This window comes from Branchiostoma lanceolatum, chromosome 17 (genome assembly GCF_035083965.1).
Source record: "Branchiostoma lanceolatum isolate klBraLanc5 chromosome 17, klBraLanc5.hap2, whole genome shotgun sequence".
Taxonomy (NCBI): domain Eukaryota; kingdom Metazoa; phylum Chordata; class Leptocardii; order Amphioxiformes; family Branchiostomatidae; genus Branchiostoma; species Branchiostoma lanceolatum.
Window position 1 is genome coordinate 14,544,872 of NC_089738.1, and position 22,508 is coordinate 14,567,379.

The 22,508-nt window shown below is 43.7% G+C and overlaps 4 protein-coding genes across 5 annotated transcripts; 2 read left to right on the top strand and 2 right to left on the bottom strand.

Moving 5' to 3' along the window:
- Nucleotides 1-516: 516 nt before the first annotated feature.
- LOC136422450 (beta-3 adrenergic receptor-like) lies at nt 517-2,200 on the top strand. Its single transcript, XM_066410223.1, has 2 exons — nt 517-825; nt 2,099-2,200. Exons 1-2 carry the CDS (start codon nt 517-519, stop codon nt 2,198-2,200), a joined length of 411 nt encoding a protein of 136 aa, XP_066266320.1.
- Nucleotides 2,201-2,835: 635 nt separating this feature from the next.
- Nucleotides 2,836-4,486, top strand: LOC136422637 (histamine H2 receptor-like). The gene is made up of 2 exons (XM_066410466.1): nt 2,836-2,933; nt 3,827-4,486. Exons 1-2 carry the CDS (start codon nt 2,845-2,847, stop codon nt 4,461-4,463), a joined length of 726 nt encoding a protein of 241 aa, XP_066266563.1. The 5' UTR covers nt 2,836-2,844; the 3' UTR covers nt 4,464-4,486.
- Nucleotides 4,487-5,192: 706 nt separating this feature from the next.
- LOC136422451 (uncharacterized) lies at nt 5,193-17,920 on the bottom strand. Its single transcript, XM_066410224.1, has 5 exons — nt 15,594-17,920; nt 13,904-14,278; nt 12,313-12,467; nt 9,738-11,325; nt 5,193-8,514 (listed from the first exon to the last, which is right to left on the bottom strand). Exons 1-5 carry the CDS (start codon nt 17,666-17,668, stop codon nt 5,706-5,708), a joined length of 7,002 nt encoding a protein of 2,333 aa, XP_066266321.1. The 5' UTR covers nt 17,669-17,920; the 3' UTR covers nt 5,193-5,705.
- Nucleotides 17,921-19,495: 1,575 nt separating this feature from the next.
- Nucleotides 19,496-22,371, bottom strand: LOC136422642 (mitochondrial import inner membrane translocase subunit TIM14-like). 2 transcript variants are annotated; one of them, XM_066410472.1, is made up of 6 exons: nt 22,283-22,371; nt 21,753-21,804; nt 21,072-21,139; nt 20,864-20,943; nt 20,504-20,574; nt 19,496-20,272 (listed from the first exon to the last, which is right to left on the bottom strand). In XM_066410472.1, the coding sequence occupies exons 1-6, from the start codon at nt 22,283-22,285 to the stop codon at nt 20,190-20,192; spliced, it is 357 nt and encodes a 118-aa protein (XP_066266569.1). In that variant the 5' UTR covers nt 22,286-22,371; the 3' UTR covers nt 19,496-20,189. The 2 variants fall into 2 exon arrangements, with proteins under 2 accessions (XP_066266569.1, XP_066266568.1); XM_066410471.1 differs by lacking the exon at nt 22,283-22,371 and adding an exon at nt 21,967-22,231.
- Nucleotides 22,372-22,508: the final 137 nt, after the last annotated feature.

The following is a 22,508-nucleotide window of genomic DNA, read 5'->3' on the forward strand; positions in this document are numbered from 1 at the left end:
TGACTTGCGTAACAAGAATAAGGTAAGAGACTTACGAAACTGACACCTTTCGTAACTGGCATTACCGAACGATGTACTTCAGTCATATCAAGTGGTTCTGGAACATTACTAGATTAACCGTCAACATGCGATCAGGTCCTTTCAACCTTAACAAGATTAACGGGTGCGTGATACACGCCAGAGATCGTGTTTTATAAACCTCTCAAATTGGATTCTAATTTGCCACGACACACAAAACGTGATCGCTGTGTAGTGAACGCAGATTGAGTTATTACCCACAAGTAGCGGACTTGATGAAATTTACGGTTTCAAAAGGCGCATTTCGTTCCAATGATGGTTCCCCTTGAAGCGCTGCATGGATTTCTCTTTGATTTCATATCAAACGATTTTGATGTAAACATGTTGTGTAAAAGGAAAGGTTTCATAATGCGGATGGAACAGTATATAAATGCGTATTTGCAACCATCGTTGGACGTTTAGAAGGTTACGGTGCTAAAGTATAGGGCAGCGGCGACTATGAACGAAAGCGGACTCGCAGGCGACATTAACGGTACGACCGGTACCTCTCCGTCCGAGGCCGGCCCGTCCACGATCCTTCCCCCCGAGTTGAAGGCGACTTTCGTCAGTCTTATTGACCTGGGACTTGTCTTGGGTAACATCTTCGTCGTGGTGGTGATCTTAAGGTCGCCGTCGCTGAGAAACTACACGGGGTTCCTGACCGTCTCCCTGGCGTGTGCCGACATGCTGCCGGGTCTCCTGGTCATCCCCTTCAGCGTGCGGCCGGCCTGGACCGGACACTGGACGTACGGCGAGACACTCTGTATGGTAGGTGCCCACACTAACTCTAAGTAACGGCGCGACCACATCTGTCGTACGCTTTTGATGTCGCTTTATTTCAAAGCAGGCTGTGACAGAACCAAAACCGCTGACAAAGATTTAATGTAGCATTTTCGGTACCAAGACGGTTGAATTTTGTACGACACGTGCGCGATTATCTCAAGAATGCCCTCAGAATCAGTTTGTGCTCGTATGACGATCGTACGACTGGGCCCTTAAGTGTCGCAGTGCGGTAGCAGCCACTAGTGGAAAGAGGGTGTAAGTCTGCAGTATTTTGATAGACCTCCACAGTTGGACCGTATTCAAAATTTTGAAATGTTAGGTATCCTTTCAGTTTCCCACTTTGTATAAGTATGTATCCAAGTGTGTTTCTTGCAGCTGCGTTATGTAAAGTAGAATAAATGTACTGTAGTCAGGCCATCATGTATTTAAATGGTTTGAGCGATGCATGACGAGTACAGTATTCAAACATTGTACTTTGAATAGAATAGAAGACGAATGTCATTTTGTGGTAGAATGTGGAGTATATACCAAAGAAAGAAATGAACTGTATAAGCTTGTAGAAAACCTATCTCCCTACTTCACACATTCAAATACTGTACAAAAATTCATATTCCTAATGCGACTAGACAAACCTCCCATTGAAAAACACGTCAGTTATTTATATCTACTATAACCGAAAAGCGAGAAGTAGAATTTATCTGATGATAGTCATATTCTTTTGTATCCGTTAACTGTACTTGTTATTTTGTTTTGTTGTGACCTGTACTTAGCCAAGTGTGGCAGAAATGTGCAATAAAGGTCTTCATTCATATATTATCCTACGTATGATAGCTGTTTAACAAAATACTCCTGTGATTGCTGAAAAATATTTGTTCAAGTGACCAAATGGGGTACGTAGTTTGCTAGAGTAATTAACCGACCATAGACGTACAAATTGGCAACCATGGAGTGTTTGGAATCTCGGTTTCTATTTAGAGGCCTAGGGAATCAATGTTGTGTTTATCATTACGGTTCCGAAAAAATAGGAATCGTAGGTAGGTGGGGATTCTCCTTTTTTTCTTATTCTTTTTTAGATAGATTTCGTCCGAAGTGATCCAACAAATACAGTTTAGCAATGTAAACTAAAATGCATTTGATTATTCAGGACACAGTTTTTTTCAGCATCATATTGTAATTATACAGGCATTTTATTGCTGTCGGATTTTTTTCTTTAGAATATCAAAGTGACCTTAGTCTTTCCTGTTGTTTGATTCCTCAGGTGACGACATACTTCTCCAGCGTCTGCGCACTAGCTTCTACATTCTCATTGGTCGGCCTCGCGATCAACCGGTACATCCTCATCGTCCATGCCATGAAGTAATCTCATTATTTCATTTTTATGTGTTAAGCATTTCTCTCTTACTGCCATGGATCCGTTTAACTTCGAATGAACTTGATTTGGTGGTGTTGAAAGTCCACGGTGGACACACACAATACATTGAAGGAAGAAATTCAGACAGAAATATTGCTATCTCCGTGAAAATGGTGGTATTATAATCATTTTGTATGTATTTGCCTATTTCTTTCTTTGTTTGTTTGTCAGTTTATTGGTTTGTCGGGGTGTGTGTCCGCAGTTATTTGTTCAGAATGAAAGGGTCTGCCCTCCTCTCCAAATCCTCTCAGGCCTTTACTTACCACGCCCCACGAGTGCGCCGCACTTCTCTCCCCTCAGGTATGCTGGAAACGCCCGAGCGGCAAACTGTCCTTTAGCGGACTAACTCATCTAGCATGTTCTCCGTCTATTTGGCCAATTTCTACTCTTTCCAGCCTGGTTGAGGCCTGGTAGAGGCTAGTGTAGGGGGTAGATACTTGGCAGAGATAGAAATCAGGTTTGACACCGGGTAGTTACCGTTAAGACCAAACGCGTTGCTTGTGACTTACATGTACTTACGTATACCGTCACCCAATAGATATTATTAAATAATAGTGTATTTTTGTGTTTATTTCAAAAGGTACCAGACCATCATGGGGCCGAAGCTGTGCACTACCATGATAACGGCGGCCTGGGTTCTCCCTGCCGTGAGTTTCGCTCTCTCCATCTTTGTGGACGGGAGGTGAGTCTTTAGCCTGGTATCCATCATATTCTAGATCCGGTTTTTAACCTGGTATCAGTCCAAAGTCTAAGTTAATTTTTCCTCTGTATATATGGTAAATAAATTAAAAATCTACATCAATCTAGGTAAAAGTTTGACATGTTATATATATATATATATATATATATATATATATATATATATATATATATATATATATATATATATATATATATATATATATATATATATATATATATATATATATATATATATATATATATATATATACATATATATATAATTGAAAATCTACATCAATCTAGGTAAAAGTTTGTTATATATATATTATATATATATTATATATATGTATGTATGCATGTATGTATGTATGTATGTATGTATGTATATATATATATATATATATATATATATATATATATATATATATATATATATATATATATATATATATATAATATATATATAATATATATATAACAAACTTTTACCTAGATTGATGTAGATTTTTAATTATATATATATGTATATATATATTTTTTACAATGTGTCGAATTGTAGGGTGTCAAAGATATTCATAGTCCATGTACATGTATATATATACATATATATATATATATATATATATATATATATATATATATATATATATATATATATATATATATATATACATGTACATGGACTTTGAATATCTTTGACACCCTACAATTCGACACATTGTTAAATTAGTAAAGGTGCTTCTAAACTGAATCATGCCCGAGGGCTAATTGCGATAGAATGAAAACGTACATAAAGAAACAGTGAACATACAACATTAAATTTCAGATCATATCGCACGCTCAGTTTTCTGTTTCATCACCCGTCTCTCTATCTTTTTTCCATTCCTGCAGATTTCGCTACTTGCCCAACGCGATGCTCTGTGCTCTAGACTTCGGCGGGGTGGTTCCACTGGCGTTCGCCATCGCGTTCCTTGCATCCGTGGTCTTAGTGGTCGGCATCCTCCACTGCAAGGTGTACGCAGTGGCCCTGCGTCACCTGAAGAACATCTACCACTACAACCCGAAGGCCACGGAAGACAAGCTCCAGGGTGCGAAGACGACCGCGGCCATCACCGTGGCGTTCCTCCTGACCTGGGTGCCGTACTGCGCCCTGGCCGTGTGGCAGCACATGCTGAAGTACGCCACCCACCCTGACGTGGAGTTCGCCCTGCTGTGGCTGTACGGGTGTAACGGCATTCTCAACGTCTTCATCTACAGTGGGCTGAACAGGGCGTTTCGCGAGGAGGCCAAGAAGCTTCTCCTCTCCGCGCGCACGTGTGCGCTGACCGCCGTAACTCTCGGCCGGGTGGATGCCACAAGACCGTCCGTACAGGGGCGCCGATTCGGGAGCAGCGCCAGGAGGCTGGTGGCCTGGGAGAACAACAGGTCGCCCGGTTTGGAAGACGTTCCCATGCAGGAGCTCGCGGCTCGCTTTAAAGTGCAGAGAACCGCGATGAACATCGGAGACATTGAGGAGACAGCGTGCTAGTTTCTCAGTCGAATTTTCAGATATTACAGGCTCTATATTACACGGCATGTGGTTAGATGGCATGATGGCATATTGTATAAAAAAGATATGTTAGACCACAGCAAGTAGATTTTATGGACGGCAACCTCGTGCACTTTTCGCCTCATTAAAAAAACCCACAGAAGTGACACTAGTGAGGAAGCCATGAGTGAAGTTGTTGAAGTGGAACTAGTTCGGTAGTTGTTGAAATGGCACTAGTCTGGTAGCCTTGACTGTAGTTTATTGCAATTAATTGTTTTGAAGCGAAATGACGAAGAACAATTATGTTATGTGATAGAAATTGATAGCTTATCATAATTCATCCATATACTCGTTTATAGGAGATAGATTTTATGAAATAATGTCTGACGTATTTCATGAAGGACACATTCATGTTATAATGTATTATTGTAATTTTGTGTGATTAATTGGTGTTATAGGAATTTCAAACTTTTATTTTCTTATTTATTTATCTATTAAACTTCACAGAATGAAATCTGAGAGGTGTTGGCAACAGAATCGATGCATCCTTTACAAGGCCAACGCCTCCAAAGTACATTTAAAACAAATAAAGAATCATCACTAATATAATATCACAATACATTCAAGAAATGACAATAATAACAAACTTGTGCATACGTATCTTTTCTTCAGGTTGTGTAATAAATCACAAATAAAACTTTCCGAGTCCCACTCCATTGCAAAGTCACGGACCTATATTTGAGTACGCGTATGTATGTACGACTTCTTCGGTCATACCTGGATTCATCCCATTTTTCCGACTTCTTAGACGACACTCAGTTATAGCCCCATTAGAAATAGTTGTTCTTCTTTATTCAATCAATATAAAGCTGGCAATTGATATAGGCTTGTCAGGTGCGTATCAAACGATCTGTTGGTACAATGGTCGATGGAAAACTATTCGAACTTACGCTGTAGAATTCTAGAAATGTTGTGTGACTTGAACAATCAATCAAGGAATCCTGATTACAAATTGTAAAACAATATTCAATGTTTAAAGTGATATGCCAGGGCGAAGCATATGGTAAAGTTAGGCAATAAATGGCATGCAATTGCTATTCTATTTCTGTGCCCAGTTTGCTTCATTATATATATTCATATATATATATACAGATTGGGTGTTTATTGCTTAACAGTCTGGAAAATGTCATTGCATGTACACGTAGACAATTAACTGGACAACGGTTTCCTGCACAATGGTGATCACACCACTGTCTCTCTCTCAATGAATACTTGGTGCGGGTTCAGTTTTTCTTGCTCGTGAATCAGTTTTTCTCTTAAATCTTCCGGCTTTGGCCTTGCCGCTGGGTCAACACTCCAGCATGACGTCATGATGGCGTACAGGTCTGGAGGACACTCCGCAGGCATGTCCAGACGGGTCCCCTGCTGTAGAATCTTCACCAGCTGCAGACAGGTCGGCTGCGGTGTGTTGCCGTACATGGGGTCCGTCCCACCTGTTGCTATCTCCCACAGAAGCACGCCAAAGGACCACAGGTCGCTCTCGCACGAGAACTGGAGGTGTAGGAGGGACTCGATCGCCATCCATTTCAACGGGAGGCGTTGTTCCTCGCCTTGGTGAATGACAGGGGTGTATTGTGCCGTACTGTACACGTCGCGAGCCAGCCCAAAGTCGCCAAGTTTGGCGACATTCTGTTCAGTGATGAAAACGTTACGTGCGGCCACGTCGCGGTGGGATATCCGTAGACCTTTTAGGTGACTGAGGGCCTGTGTAATATCAGTTGCAAAATACAGCAAGCGATGTAGTGGGAACTTGTCTTTCCGTTGCCTCAAGAAGTTCAAGAGGTTGCCTTTGCTGGCGTACTCCAGTATCAAGCACTTCGGATTGGATTTGGTGCTAAATCCAAACAGTTGGATGATGTTAGATTTTCCAGGGTCATATCCCTTTTCCTCGTGTATGACTGTAAGTATCGCTGTCTCTCTATAAAAGTCCTGGTAACACAGTTTGTCGTTGAAGCGGACCATCTTGGCAGCAACAGTCCGATGCCCAGTAGGTAGCGCTAGGTTGGCTCGTGTGACCAGCCCAAAGGCACCCATCCCTATTGTATCCCCCAATGTTAGACGACTGCTGTCGATGTGCCACCGCTCCAGCCAGCCCGGGCGCAACTTGTCAGCTAAGTCTTCTTCCATTCTCCTCAACTCACGTAGAGCATATTCCTCCTCGGGGTGGGGTTTGTACACAGTGAAAAGCTTCCATTTCTTTTTACATGCTAGAATAGCCACAAAGGCGAGGAACCCAAGAACAAGAGAAACACCAATGAGGACAGATACTAAAGTTTGAAGGTCTAACTGCTTTATGATGTCACAGTTCGGTCCTGACCATGGGGCAACACAGATGCAGCTGCCGTCCATGTGATGACAGGTGGCGTTGTTTTTGCAGGTGCAGTCAGATTGGCACTTTTGTCCGAACTTCCCCTTTTCGCATGGCTGGCTACAGTTCGTGCCACTCCAACCTGCAGTGCAGTTGCATGTTCCGTCGCTAGGACTGCAGTAGGCCCCGTTCTCACATACGCATCTGCTCTCGCAGTTCAGTCCATATGTCCCCGGTTCACAGAGATCCTCACACGTGTTCCCTCTCCAACCGTTCAGACAAACACAGCCGTTCCATCGGTCACAGCGAGCGTCATGCAGACAGTTGCAAATCTCATTACATCCCCGCCCATGGTGATTGGGTGGGCAGGAGGTTACGTTAAGTGTGAAGTTTGCTCTCAGAGCATTACCCTCTGATGTCATCGCTTGGCAGGTGTACACGCCATTGTTTTCGGTCTGAAGATTGACTAGTTCCAATTTGCGTCCGTTCGCAACACCCAAAGGCTTAAATGAGACCCTCTGTTTCTCAGGTTGAAACGTCCATCTCAGCATTGTAACAGTGATATGGTGTTCTTGACATTGAAGTGTCACAGATCTAGTAATGTACAGTTCATCTGAGTTTCCGGGTGTTGAGATGATTGACAGTTCTTGTTTCGGTACGTCGCAGACGACCCCCTGCCAGCCTGGTAGACACTTGCAGGCCCCGTTGAATCTGTGACAACTGGCGCCGTTTCTACATGCGCACTGACTCTCACATAAAGTGCCATATCTATGCGGAGGACACGGCAGCAGCTGCAGTTTTACCTCAACTGTTACAGTTTCATCTTTTAAAAAGCCTTTGGATAGTCTTAAGTAATCTGAGAGTTTTGCTAAGTCGCAGGTATGTGTGAAAGAGCCCTCTGTGCCTGATGTAAAACGGAATAAAACCATGAATTCGACCCTTGAGTTGGTCATCCAGCTCCGAGAGATAAGATAATCAGTTCCCGATGGCCCAAAAAAGGATTCTGCTGTTTCACGTTCAGTTTTGTGAATTAGCGAGATACCGAATGATGCCGATTGCAATGACCTTACACACGTGGTATCTTGCCAATTGTCTTTATGAATGTTGGAAGCTATTGTCGTATCTTGTCTGGAATGCAAAGCCCACACAGCTTTTATTTCACACTTGTTATTCTCGATATCGAAACGAAAATACTCAAGACTTTCGTTACCGTAACGACTGAAATGAAATCTCCTCGCTTTATCTGAAATAGTAAACTGTACAAATTTAGTACTCTGGGTTTTTCTGTTCGGTATGTAACAGCTAGTGTTAAACACAGGAGGATAACCAGGCACGTCCACAACTTGTATCCGAATGGTGACCCGACCTTCGTGCTGGCCAGGTGTAACATGTAGAACGTACTCGTTTTGCACTCCATGATCCAAAGGGTTATTCACAAACAACGTACCATTGCTGACTCGGAATCGCCTGTGTGGATCGCCTTTCACCGTGTACCCGCCCTCTTTGACTGGCAGAGCCGCCTTTAGGGGTAGGATGTCCTCCAAAATTGGTGTCCCGATGGTGGCGTTCTCATTAACAGACACACTGAAGATTTCTTGGCTGCAACAACTTGACATACACAGCAGAAATGTCCACAAAACTCGGACGACCGCCTTTCCCGACATGTTCGAGGGAGTACCTTCTCTGCGATACACTGAAAGACTGCCAGACAACTTGGAAGCACCTGTACGTGCGATATTCGATGAAAAGTTCCTGAAATTTGATATATAGCTTCCTCCAAGGGGCCGGTAAAGAAAAGGGGAACCCCTAGGCGTACGCGTATTGCGTAACCTGTTCGGATCTTGGAGAAGATTCAGAAACGCCACAGATATTACGATGCCTTAGGATGGTGTCTTTAACTACGTGTGTACTGTCATTCTAAGCTTGTAACTTTATTCCAAATGCTCTCAGACTCACACATCAAATGATCATAACATTTTACACCGCGGTGTAAGGGGCAGTCCTTATGCTGTAGAATATGTAGGGTTGGACAGAGTCATCTCTCTTGTGATGTGAAGCATGTTTCAGCGACTGTGAAATCGGAACTTGTGTGACTTCCTCATTCTCGGTAACTTTAATAGTGCAGGCAAGCATGTTTCAGGAACTATAGAAAGGGGAGATTTTGTGACTATTTGTAACTTGAGGACCGTCTTTGCCATCAACCCAAGCGCAACCTACATGTACCCCCAAGGTTTCGGCCAAGAGGGCTAGGAGTGGCCGCGATTTTTAACGAGGGAAAGAAGCGTTCGCGACCTCTTGGAGAATAGCCCACATGTACCCCCAAGTTAGTCGGCCTTGAAACAGCTTTCAACTCTTACATTACAGACCTCAAAGATGAATGACACAATTGCAACATGAGTCATATTCTTCTTATGACAGCAATCTTTGTTTCATTAGTTTGCCCTAGATTGTGCGATTAGATATATGCACGTGTAACGAATCGTCATTCGAGGAAGTATAATGCTATGGCTATCTTGAGAATGTTATTGTTCCTGAAATTACTTCCCCTTTCTTTGTCTTTAAAAATCTGTTCTCAGCCTATTTATTACCCCCATGAACAACGGAGGTCATATTTCAGGCATCGTTTGTGTGTCTGTCTGTTGGTCAACACAGCGTTTATAGACTGCCACTTGACTAACATGTCAAAACAGCACGGTATGCAGTAATGCATTAATCATCTCATGTGGTGAGTTTATTATTCAAAATAAAATGCAACATCAAAAAGAAATTATTGACCTCAGTACTAGTTGATACACATGACACTCGAGACATTCAGGTAACAAAATGACACATTTATCTGTAATGTTCTTGTATCTACCGGTATGTGTATAAAACTGCAAAACAGATTCCTGTACAATTTTGATCACAGCACTGTTTCCTTCTCAATGAATACTTGGTGTGGGTTCAGTTTTTTCTGTTCGAGTATAAGTTTTTCTCTTAACACTTCCGGCTTCGGTCTTGCCGCTGGGTCAACACTCCAGCATGACGTCATGATGGCGTACAGGTCTGGTGGACACTCCGCGGGCATGTCCAGACGGGTCCCCTGCTGTAGAATCTTCACCAGCTGCTGACAGGTCGGCTGTGGTGTGTTGCCGTACATGGGGTCCGTCCCACCTGTTGCTATCTCCCACAGAAGCACACCAAAGGACCACAGGTCACTCTCGCACGAGAACTGGAGGTGTAGGAGAGACTCGATCGCCATCCATTTCAACGGGAGGCGTTGTTCCTCACCTTGGTGAATGACAGGGATGTACTGTGCCGTACTGTAAACGTCGCGAGCCAGGCCAAAGTCGCCAAGTTTTGCAATATTCTGTTCAGTGATGAGAACGTTACGTGCGGCCACGTCGCGGTGGGATATCCGTAGACCTTTCAGGTGACTGAGGGCCTGTGTAATGTCAGTTGCAAAATACAGCAAGCGATGTAGTGGGAAGGAGTCTTTCTGTTGCCTCAAGAAGTTCAAGAGGTTGCCTTTGCTGGCGTACTCCAGTATCAAGCACTTCGGATTGGATTTGGTGTTGAATCCAAACAGCTGGATGATGTTAGATTTTCCAGGGTCGTATCCCTTTTCCTCGTGTATGACTGTAAGTATCGCTGTCTCTCTATAGAAGTCCTGGTAACACAGTTTATCGTTGAAGCGGACCATCTTGGCAACAACAGTCCGCTGCCCAGTAGGTAACGCTAGGTTGGCCTGTGTGACCAGCCCGAAGGCACCCATCCCTATTGTATCCCCCAATGTCAGCCGACTGCTGTCGATGTGCCACCGCTCCAGCCATCCCGGGCGTAACTTGTCCGCCAGGTCTTCTTCCATTCTCATCAACTCACAAAGAGCATATTCCTCTTCGGGGTGGGGTTTGTACATAGAGAAAAGCTTCCATTTCTTCTTACATGCTAGAATAACCACAAAGGCGAGGAATCCAAGAACAATAGAAACGCCAATGAGAGCAGATATTTGAAGATCTAGCTGCTTGATGACGTCACAGTTCGGTCCTGACCACGGGGCGACACAGATGCAGCTGCCGTCCACGTGATGACAGGTGGCGTTGTTTTTGCAGGTGCAGTCAAATTGGCAGTTTTGTCCGAACTTCCCCTTTTCGCATCGCTGGCTGCAGTTCGCGCCACTCCAACCTGCAGTGCAGTTACATGTCCCGTCGCTAGGGCTGCAGTAGGCCCCGTTCTCACAGACACATCTGCTCTCACAGTTCAGTCCATACGTCTCCGGTTCGCAGGGCAACTCACATCTGCGTCCTCTCCAACCTTTCAAACAAACGCAGCCGTTCCATCGGTCACAGCGAGCGCCATGCAAACAGTTGCAAATCTCATTACATCCCCGCCCATGGTGATTGGATGGACAGGAGGTTACGTTAAGTGTGAAGTTTGCGCTCAGAGCATTACTAGTACCTTCTGATGTGATCGCGTGGCAGGTGTACACGCCGTTGTTTTCAGTCTGAAGATTCACTATTTCCAATTTGCGTCCGTTCGCAACACCCAATGGCTTAAATGAGCCCCTCCGTTTCTCAGGTTGAAACGTCCATCTCAGCATTGTAACAGTGATATGGTATTCTTGACATTGAAGTGTCACAGATCTAGTAATGTACAGTTCATCTGAGTTTCCGGGTGTTGAGATGATTGACAGTTCTTGTTTCGGTACGTCGCAGACGACCCCCTGCCAGCCTGGTAGACACTTGCAGGCCCCGTTGAATCTGTGACAACTGGCGCCGTTTCTACATGCGCACTGACTCTCACATAAAGTGCCATATCTATGCGGAGGACACGGCAGCAGCTGCAGTTTTACCTCAACTGTTACAGTTTCATCTTTTAAAAAGCCTTTGGATAGTCTTAAGTAATCTGAGAGTTTTACTAAGTCGCAGGTATGTGTGAAAGAGCCCTCTGTGCCTGATGTAAAACGGAATAAAACCATGAATTCGACCCTTGAGTTGGTCATCCAGCTCCGAGAGATAAGATAATCAGTTCCCGATGGCCCCAAAAAAGATTGTGCGGTTTCACGTTCAGTTTTGTGAACTAGCGAGATACCGAATGATGCCGATTGCAATGACCTTACACACGTGGTATTTTGCCAATTGTGTCCATGAATGTTGGAAGCTATTGTCGTATCTTGTCTGGAATGCAAAGCCCACACAGCTTTTATTTCACACTTGTTATTCTCGATATCGAAACGAAAATACTCAAGACTTTCGTTACCGTATACGTCGCGACTGAAATAAAATCTCCTTGCTTTCTCTAAAAAAGTTATCTGTACAAATGTATTACTCTGGGTTTTTCTGGTAGGTATGTCACAGCTGGTGTTAAACACAGGAGGATAGCCAGGCACGTCCACTACTTGTATCCGTATGGTGACCCGACCTTCGTGCTGGCCAGGTGTAACATGTAGAACGTACTCGTTTTGCACTCCGTAATCCAAAGGGTTATTCACAAACAACGTACCTCCGCTGACTCGGAATCGCCTGTGTGGATCGCCTTCCACCGTGTACCCGCCCTCTATGACTGGCAGAGCCGCCTTTAGGGGTTGGATGCCACCGTCCAACATTGGTGTCCCAACAGTGGCGTTCTCATTAACAGACACACTGAAGATTTCTTGGCTGCAGCAATTTGACATACACAGCAGAAATGTCCACAAAACTCGGACGACCGCTTTTCCCGACATGTTCGAGGGAGTACCTTCTCTGCGATACACTGAAAGACTGCCAGACAACTTGGAAGCACCTGTACGTGCGATATTCGATGAAAAGTTCCTGAAATTTGATATATAGCTTCCTCCAAGGGGCCGGTAAAGAAAAGGGGGGACCCCTAGGGGTACGCGTATTGCGTAACCTGTTCGGATCTTGGAGAAGATTCAGAAACGCCACAGATATAACGATGCCTTAGGATGGTATTTTTAACTACGTTTGTACTGTCATTCTAAGCTTGTAACTTTATTCCAAATGCTCTCAGACTCACACATCAAATGATCATAACATTTTACACCGCGGTGTAAGGGGCAGTCATTATGCTGTAGAATATGTAGGGTTGGACAGAGTCATTTCTCTTGTGATGTGAAGCATAGTTCAGCGACTGTGAAAACGGAACTTGTGTGACTTCCTCATTCTCAGTAACTTAGTGCAGACAAGCATGTTTCAGGAACTATAGAAAGCGGAGCTTTTGTGACTTCTTGTAACTTGAGGACCGTCTTTGTTCGCCTCAACCCAAGCGTATCCTACATGTACCCCCTAGGTTTCGGTCGAGAGGGCTAGGAATGGCCGCGATTTTTAACGAGGGAAAGAAACGTTCGCGACCTCTTGGAGAATAGCCTACATGTACCCCAAGTTAGTCGGCCTTGAAACAGCTTTCAACTCTTACATTACAGACCTCAAAGATGAATGACACAATTGCAACAGGAGTCATATTCTTCTTATGACAGCAATCTTTGTTTCATTAGTTTGCCCTAGATTGTGCGATTAGATATATGCACGTGCAACGCATCGTCATTCGAGGAAGTAGAATGGCCATCTTGAGAATGTTATTGTTCCTGAAATTACTTCCCCTTTCTTTGTCTTTAAAAATCTGTTCTCAGCCTATTCATTACCCCCATGAACAACGGAGGTCATATTTCAGGCAGCATTTGTGTGTCTGTCTGTTGGTCAACACAGCGTTTATAGACTGCCACTTGACTAACATGTTAAAATTGCACGGTATGCAGTAATGCATTAATCATCTCATGTGGTGAGTTTATTATTCAAAATAAAATGCAACATCAAAAAGAAATTATTGACCTCAGTACTAGTTGATACACATGACACTCGAGACATTCAGGTAACAAAATGACACATTTATCTGTAATGTTCTTGTATTTACCGGTATGTGTATAAAACTGCAAAACAGATTCCTGTACAATTTTGATCACAGCACTGTTTCCTTCTCAATGAATACTTGGTGTGGGTTCAGTTTTTTCTGTTCGAGTATAAGTTTTTCTCTTAAAACTTCCGGCCTTGGCCTTGCCGCTGGGTCAACACTCCAACATGACGTCATGATGGCGTACAGGTCTGGCGGACACTCCGCGGGCATGTCCAGACGAGTCCCCTGCTGTAGAATCTTTACCAGCTGCTGACAGGTCGGCTGCGGTGTGTTGCCGTACATGGGGTCCGTCCCACCTGTTGCTATCTCCCACAGAAGCACACCAAAGGACCACAGGTCGCTCTCGCACGAGAACTGGAGGTGTAGGAGGGACTCGATCGCCATCCATTTCAACGGGAGGCGTTGTTCCTCGCCTTGGTGAATGACAGGGATGTATTGTGCTGTACTGTACACGTCGCGAGCCAGGCCAAAGTCGCCAAGTTTGGCGACATTCTGTTCAGTGATGAGAACGTTACGTGCGGCCACGTCGCGGTGGGATATCCGTAGACCTTTCAGGTGACTGAGGGCTTGTGTAATGTCAGTTGCAAAATACAGCAAGCCATTAGTGGGAATTTGTCTTTCCGTTGCCTCAAGAAGTTCAAGAGATTTCCTTTGCTGGCGTACTCCAGTATCAAGCATCCTGTGCGATATTAGGTCCTTTAAAGTTCCTGAAATTTGATACATAGCTTCCTCCAAGGGGCCGGTAAAGAAAAGGGGGAACCCCTAGGCGTACGCGTATTGCGTAACCTGTTCGGATCATGGAGAAGATATAGAGACGCCATAGATATTATGATGCCGTACGATGGTGTTTTTAACAATGTGTGTACTGTCATTTTAAGCTTGTAACTTTATTCCAATTGCTCTCAGACTCACACATATCATAACATTTTACACCGCGGTGTAAAGGGCAGTCCTTACGCTGTAGAATATGTACTACCGGGGTTGGATAGAGTCATCTCTCTTGTGATGTGAAGCGTGGTTCAGTGACTGTGAAAGCGGAACTTGTGTGACCTCCTCATTCTCAGTAACTAAGTGCAGACAAGCATGTTTCAGGAACTATAGAAAGCGGAGTTTTTGCGACTTCTTTTAACTTGAGGACCGTCTTTGTTCGCCTCAACCCAAGCGTAACCTACATGTACCCCTAAGGTTTCGGTCGAAATGGCTAGGAATGGCCGCGATTTTTCACGAGAGAGAGAGGCGTTAAAAATCGCGGCCACTCCTAGCCATGTCGACCGAAACCTCTGCTTGGAGAATAACCAACATGTACCCCCTAGTTGGTCCGCCTTAGAACAGCTGTCAACCCACTTACATACCAGACAATTACAACAGGAGTCATATACTTCTTATTACAGCAATCTTTGTTTAATTAGTTTGCCCTAGATCGTGCGATTAGATATATGCACGTGTAACGTATCGTCATTCGAGGAAGTAGAATGGCTATCTTGAGAATGTTATTGTTCCTGAAATTACTTCCCCTTTCTTTGTCTTTAAAAATCTGTTCTCAGCCTATTTATTACCTCCATGAACAACGGAGGTCATATTTCAGGCAGCATTTGTGTGTCTGTCTGTTGGTCAACACAGCGTTTATAGACTGCCACTTGACTAACATGTCAATATTGCACGGTATGCAGAAATGCATTAATCATCTCATGTGGTGAGTTTATTACTCAAAATAAAATGCAACATCAAAAAGAAATTATTGACCTCAGTACTATTTGATACACATGACACTCGAGACATTCAGGTAACAAAATGACACATGTATCTGTAATGTTCTTGTATTTACCGGTATGTGTATAAAACTGCAAAACAGATTCCTGTACAATTTTGATCACAGCACTGTTTCCTTCTCAATGAATACTTGGTGTGGGTTCAGTTTTTTCTGTTCGAGTATAAGTTTTTCTCTTAAAACTTCCGGCCTTGGCCTTGCCGCTGGGTCAACACTCCAACATGACGTCATGATGGCGTACAGGTCTGGCGGACACTCCGCGGGCGTGTCCAGACGGGTCCCCTGCTGTAGGGTCTTCACCAGCTGCTGACAGGTCGGCTGGGGTGTGTTGCCGTACATGGGGTCCGTCCCACCTGTTGCTATCTCCCACAGAAGCACGCCAAAGGACCACAGGTCGCTCTCGCACGAGAACTGGAGGTGTAGGAGAGACTCGATCGCCATCCATTTCAACGGGAGGCGTTGTTCCTCACCTTGGTGAATGACAGGGATGTATTGTGCCGTATTGTACACGTCGCGAGCCAGGCCAAAGTCGCCAAGTTTGGCGACATTCTGTTCAGTGATGAGAACGTTACGTGCGGCCACGTCGCGGTGGGATATGCGCAGTCCTTTCAGGTGACTGAGGGCTTGTGTAATGTCAGTTGCAAAATACAGCAAGCGATGTAGTGGGAACGCGTCTTTCCGTTGCCTCAAGAAGTTCAAGAGATTTCCTTTGCTGGCGTACTCCAGTATCAAGCACTTCGGATTGGATTTGGTGTTGAATCCAAACAGCTGGATGATGTTAGATTTTCCAGGGTCATATCCCTTTTCCTCGTGTATGACTGTAAGTATCGCTGTCTCTCTATAAAAGTCCTGGTAACACAGTTTATCGTTGAAGCGGACCATCTTGGCAGCAATAGTCCGATGCCCAGTAGGTAACGCTAGGTTGGCTCGTGTGACCAGCCCGAAGGCACCCATCCCTATTGTATCCCCCAGTGTCAGCCGACAGCTGTCGATGTGCCACCGCTCCAGCCATCCCGGGCGTAACTTGTCCGCCAGGTCTTCTTCCATTCTCCTCAACTCACAAAGAGCATATTCCTCCTCGGGGTTGGGTTTGTACTCAGAGAAAAGCTTCCATTTCTTTTTACATGCTAGAATAGCCACAAAGGCGAGGAACCCAAGAACAATAGAAACGCCAATGAGAACAGATATTTGAAGGTCTAACTGCTTGATGACGTCACAGTTCAGACCTGACCATGGGGCGACACAGGTGCAGCTGCCGTCCACGTGATGACAGGTGGCGTTGTTCTTGCAGGTGCAGTCAGATTGGCAGTTTTGTCCGAACTTCCCCTTTTCGCATGGCTGGCTACAGTTCGTACCACTCCAACCTGCTGTGCAGTTACATGTCCCGTCGCTAGGGCTGCAGTAGGCTCCGTTTTCACAGACGCAACTACTCTCACAGTTCAGTCCATACGTCTCCGGTTCGCAGGGAAACTCACATCTGCGCCCTCTCCAACCTTTCAAACAAACGCAGCCGCTCCATCGGTCACAGCGAGCGTCATGCAGACAGTTGCAAATCTCCTTACATCCCCGCCCATGGTGATTGGGTGGACAGGAGGTTACATTAAGTGTGAAGTTTGCTCTCAGAGCGTTACCCTCTGATGTGATCGCGTGGCAGGTGTACACGCCGTTGTTTTCGGTCTGAAGATTGACAATTTCCAATTTGCGTCCGTTCGTAACACCCGAAGACTTAAACGAGCCCCTTCGTTTCTCAGGTTGAAACAACCATCTCAGCTTTGTAACATTGATATGGCGTTCTTGACATTTAAGTTTCACAGACTTGCTGATGTACAGTTCATCTGAGTTCCCTGGTGTTGAAATGATTGACAGCTCTTGTTTCGGTACGTCACAGATGACGCCTTGCCAGCCAGGTAGACACTTGCAGGCCCCGTTGAATCTGTGACAGCTGGCGCCGTTTCTACATGCACACTGACTCTCACATAAAGTGCCATATCTATGCGGAGGACACGGCAACAGCCGAACTGTTGCCCTAGCATTTACAACTTTTACGGGTATCAAGTCGGCTAAATCGGATATTCCCAAGTAATCTGAGATATCTAATGAGTCACAGCTTATTGTGACAGAACCCTCTGAGTCTGGTATCAAACGGAATAAAACCACAAATTCAACATTTGAGTCGGTCATCCAGCTCTGAGAGATAAGATCACCAGTTACCGATGTTCCAAAAAGAGATCGTGCTGCCTCATGAATGTTTGTTTTATCATTTAGCACGACGCCGAATGATGGTGATTGTAAATGCCTGATACATGCAGCATCTTCCCAATTGTTTCTAAGCAGTCTGGAAGCTATTGTGGAACTCGCTCTGGTATGTATTGCGAACACAACTTTTATTTCGCACTTGTCATTCTTGCTCTTGAAACGGATATACTCCAACCTTTCGTTACCGTAAGCAATCGTCCGATCGTGATAATTGTTTGAAAAACTTAATTGTACAAATGAATTACTCTGGGCTTTTCTTGTCGGTATGTCACAGCTAGTGTTAAACACAGGAGGATAACCAGGCACGTCCACAACTTGTACCCGAATGGTGACCCGACCTTCGTACTGGCCAGGTGTAACATGTAGAACGTACTCGTTTTGCACTCCGTGATCCAAAGGGTTATTCACAAACAACGTACCATTGCTGACTCGGAATCGCCTGTGTGGATCGCCTTCCACCGTGTACCCGTCTTCTTGGACCGACAGAGCCGCCTTTAGGGGTGGGATGTCCTCCAAAATTGGTGTCCCGATGGTGGCGTTCTCATTAACAGACACACTGAAGATTTCTTGGCTGCAGCAACTTGACATACACAGCAGAAATGTCCACAAAACTCGGACGACCGCTTTTCCCGACATGTTCGAGGGAGTACCTTCTCTGCGATACACAGAAAGACTGTCAGACAACTTGGAAGCACCTGTACGTGCGATATGCGATGAAAAGTTCCTGAAATTTGATATATAGCTTCCTCCAAGGGGCCGATAAAGAAAAGGGGGAACCCCAAGGCGTACGCGTATTGCGTAACCTGTTCGGATCTTGGAGAAGATTCAGAAACGCCACAGATATTACGATGCCTTAGGATGGTGTCTTTAACTACGTGTGTACTGTCATTCTAAGCTTGTAACTTTATTCCAAATGCTCTCAGACTCACACATCAAATGATCATAACATTTTACACCGCGGTGTAAGGGGCAGTCCTTATGCTGTAGAATATGTAGGGTTGGACAGAGTCATCTCTCTTGTGATGTGAAGCATTGTTCAGCGACTGTGAAAGGTGGAACTTAAGTGACCTCTTCATATTATCTTTCAGGAACTATAGAAAGCGGAACTTTTGCGACTTCTTGTAACTTGAGGACCGTCTTGGTTAGCCTCAACACAAGCGTAACCTACATGTACACCCAAGGTTTCGGTCAAGAGGGCTAAGACTGGCCGCGATTTTTAACGAGGGAGAGCCCTCTTGACCGAAACCTCTGATTGGAGAATAACCTACATGCATCCCCAAGTTAGTCGGCCTTGAAAGATCTGTCAACCCATATACATTACAGACCTCAAAGATGAATGAGACAATTGCAACAGGAGTCATATACTTCTTATGACAGCAATCTTTGTCTGATTACTTTATCCTAGATTGTGCGATTAGATATATGCACGTGTAATGTATCACCATTTGAGGAAGTAGAATGTCTATCTTGAGGAGAATGCTACTGTTCCTGAAAATACTTCCCCATTCTTTGTCTTTACAAATCTGTTCCCAGCCTATTTACTACCCCCATGAACAATGGAGATCATATTTCAGGCAGCAATTGTGTGTCTGTTAGTCAACAGTGTTTATGGACTGCCACTTGTTCTTCATGTCATTATTGCAGGGTATGCAAAAATGCACTAACCATCTCATGTGGTTTAAGTCCAAATAAAATAAAAAGAAATGTTGGCCTCAGTACATGTTGATACAAATGACCCTCGAGACATTAAGGTAACAGTATGACACATTTTATTTGTAGCATCTGTACCTGTATATCAGTCTGTATACGGTAGTCGATATAACTGCCCTTCATGATTTAACATATAACATTGTAAGCCACTGGCAGTTGATTCAGCTATACACAGTTCGTTACATGTATCAAGGACTATTTACAAATGATCTTTCATCAACATGAAACTCCTTCCTCCATTCAAGTTACAAAACTGTTCATTTAAGTTTGTATAGATGTACAAGAATGTATTTTCCGATGGTAAGTGGTCCATTGGATGATCATGACCAGAGCCATTTTCTATGTAACAACTTATTTTCATCTTGAAAACTCCCCAGAGTAGCAAACTCTTTTGTTGCGTGTTGTGTTTAAATATTTGTCAAAAGTTATCTTCAATTGAGTGTACAATGTTTGTAGTACTCGCTCATGATCTTTTACAATATTAGATTCCCTGGTGCTGAGTTACATTTAAACTGTAATGTGTTAACATTTAACATTTAAAACTTCAAAGGATTACAATCTGGTTTAAGGACTATGTTATTTTGATACCTCAGCTTCCTCTGTCAGTGAGGACCAACATGAACATATAACATGACACAGATTTGAACTGTACAGTGTTTATAGATGAATAGAATGGGATCCCAAGTTGGCAAGAAACGCCATGGAAGACCATTCCATGTTAACTCTTATTGTAGGATCACCGTAGTGGGCCTTTGGTACTGCCTCCCTCTAAGAGATCTTTCGCCTCATTTATCTTTGCAGCCAGATAAGGTGATCCACCTGACATTCAGGAAAAAACAGACCATGATTAGTCTTTTCAGTACTCTTTCAACTTTCATTTTCTTGATGTTAAAACTGCAATATTTTTCTCAAAGGAAAGTTAGGAAACTGCAATGTTTTTTCTGACAGATGTGCAAAAGTCAGCAAAGTTTCAGTTTCTAACAATACAGGTACTAGTAGTATAAAAAGCAGGTACATGAACACGGAATGATAAATCCCACATAGTCTCACCTCTGTCTGGGTGGTTGAGCAGCATGATTCTCCTGTGTGACTCTCGCATCTTCTTTACATTAGCTGATGGACTGGAAATAAAAACAAAATACATTCACTCATTTGTGTTTCATCTAATCTTTCCAGCATTGTTTATTTATTTATTCATTTATTGAACTTCTCCATAAAAATGGATGGCATGACAAAACAGGTGTACCGCCGCAGGTCATTTGTAGATGACACAGAAAGATCTGTCCATACAACATTTTGATTTGTTGTAGGTAATTTTCGGGAACAAATCAACTTTTGTCTTGAGACCTGAGTTTCTGTTTGAAGGATATTGATATACTGACATTTGTATGGCTATGTTGTGTTACCTACCTGACTCCTAATATAAGTGCTGCTTCTCTCTTGGTCATCTTCGGGTCAAACCCTCCTCTGTAGTAGTGACTGTTTAACAGCTGGGATGAAGAAATAGTTCGTAAAAGTTAGGAATTTTCACATTTGATATCAGGTGTTTTCTAAAACAACAAAAGAGTTAAAGTCAGTATAGACCACAACAAACATACAAAATGTAGTTGTTACTCACCGGTACGGCCTTCTCAAACTTCTTGGCACTCTCCATCAATGGCTTGGACCACCGAATGGCTGCTCGAGCTGCAGGTATGAAAGTACACTAAATCACAGCAGCAAAGGAAGAACCACTCTCATCGGATTCTTTGTTATCCTATCATGTTCAACTTCACACATTCTGAAAATATATTTCTTACATTCATTAGCATTAAGATTTCAAATAAGCGATAATGTTACATACTAGTATCCTATCCAACCACAGTGTATTGCCAATTTGTTACTGCTTGTACATGATGTATTTCTTATTCAATCCATACTCATCATAGCTTGTCGTTCATCTCAATCCAGTTCAGTGCGACTTCGTACTGGAATCAGTCAACTCAGACCAATGCCAGTGACAATTGTCAGGGTTAGGACTTGACCAAGGTGTTGGTCCTACTTGGCCTGACTAGCCATGGTCTGACTTGACAAATTTATGGTCCAACTCTGACCATCCACCCTGACAGTTCCCAATGATACACTTAAATTCTGTGTGAATAATGGAGGCAACAGTAGTTTTTGATTCAACCACTGACTGCGGTAGCGCATTCCAGTCATTCACAGCCAGTATTGTCTATCCTCTGCTCGCCTCTATTGTTCCTTGCAAGGGGTAACGTTACCTCAAGTTTATGAAAGTGGATAATGGAAGTAACTTTACCAGTGAATGCTGCTGCAGCTACACCGAGACCCACCACAATCATGGTACTCGCCTGTAAATCAACAAATATATAATCAACTTGAAACATTCAACGCTAGAAACCTTTTATTATTATTATTATTTTCTTTCATCATGAATGACAAATTATGGAGAATATGCCCCCCTCCCCCTTCCTTTCACACAACGTCGACGCTACCCCATACTTTGTACTTACTGGTCTCTGACTATCGATGAAACCCTGCTGCTTTTGTGGTACATTTGGGTAATTCTGCGCCATTTCTATGTCTCCAACACGACAAGACAGGACGCAAGACAGTGTTGCGTGCTCACACGAGGTCAGTTCAGCTCTGGTTCGCTTCCCGAAGTTTCGTCACCCAGTTTGACCGATGAGTCAGACCTAATTACAGCTTATGCAAGACCTGCACGTTTTACACAATGTATCCACAAAGACGTGAAGGTAAGTGCACTAGCTTTTATGGACCTACGAGCATGATTTGCGTCAACAGGGCTTAATAAAGCAGAACTTTTACCATCTTTTCTGTGTTCTTGTCCCTTCGCCACCGCTTGACCTTTCGCCCCTGGACCAGCCCGTGTTACGGTAACGTTTGGAACAGTCTACTAGGATTTAGGGATGATTAAAGCTCTTATTAGTGTTAAGGAACATATAAATTCTGTCCATTTTTCGAAGAAAACTGTATTTTTTTTAATACGATGTGATTTTTGATGTTTAATTTGAATTTTGTTAGCATCTAAAAC

What these genes read in the sequence shown, in the direction of transcription:
- LOC136422450 (XM_066410223.1), top strand. Translation starts at nt 517, where the DNA reads ATGAACGAAAGCGGACTCGCAGGCGACATTAACGGTACGACCGGTACC. An exon ending in ACGGCGAGACACTCTGTATG is followed by an intron (nt 826 to 2,098) that starts GTAGGTGCCCAC and finishes TTGATTCCTCAG; the next exon opens with GTGACGACATACTTCTCCAG.
- LOC136422637 (XM_066410466.1), top strand. Translation starts at nt 2,845, where the DNA reads ATGGGGCCGAAGCTGTGCACTACCATGATAACGGCGGCCTGGGTTCTC. An exon ending in TCCATCTTTGTGGACGGGAG is followed by an intron (nt 2,934 to 3,826) that starts GTGAGTCTTTAG and finishes CCATTCCTGCAG; the next exon opens with ATTTCGCTACTTGCCCAACG.
- LOC136422451 (XM_066410224.1), bottom strand. Translation starts at nt 17,668, where the DNA reads ATGACCGACTCAAATGTTGAATTTGTGGTTTTATTCCGTTTGATACCA. An exon ending in ATTGAGAAGGAAACAGTGCT is followed by an intron (nt 14,279 to 15,593) that starts GTGATCAAAATT and finishes ACAAGCCCTCAG; the next exon opens with TCACCTGAAAGGTCTACGGA. An exon ending in GCGGAGTGTCCGCCAGACCT is followed by an intron (nt 12,468 to 13,903) that starts GTACGCCATCAT and finishes AAATTGCTGCAG; the next exon opens with CCAAGAAATCTTCAGTGTGT.
- LOC136422642 (XM_066410471.1), bottom strand. Translation starts at nt 22,029, where the DNA reads ATGGCGCAGAATTACCCAAATGTACCACAAAAGCAGCAGGGTTTCATC. An exon ending in TCATCGATAGTCAGAGACCA is followed by an intron (nt 21,805 to 21,966) that starts GTAAGTACAAAG and finishes GTTGATTTACAG; the next exon opens with GCGAGTACCATGATTGTGGT. An exon ending in AGCTGCAGCAGCATTCACTG is followed by an intron (nt 21,140 to 21,752) that starts GTAAAGTTACTT and finishes TCATACCTGCAG; the next exon opens with CTCGAGCAGCCATTCGGTGG.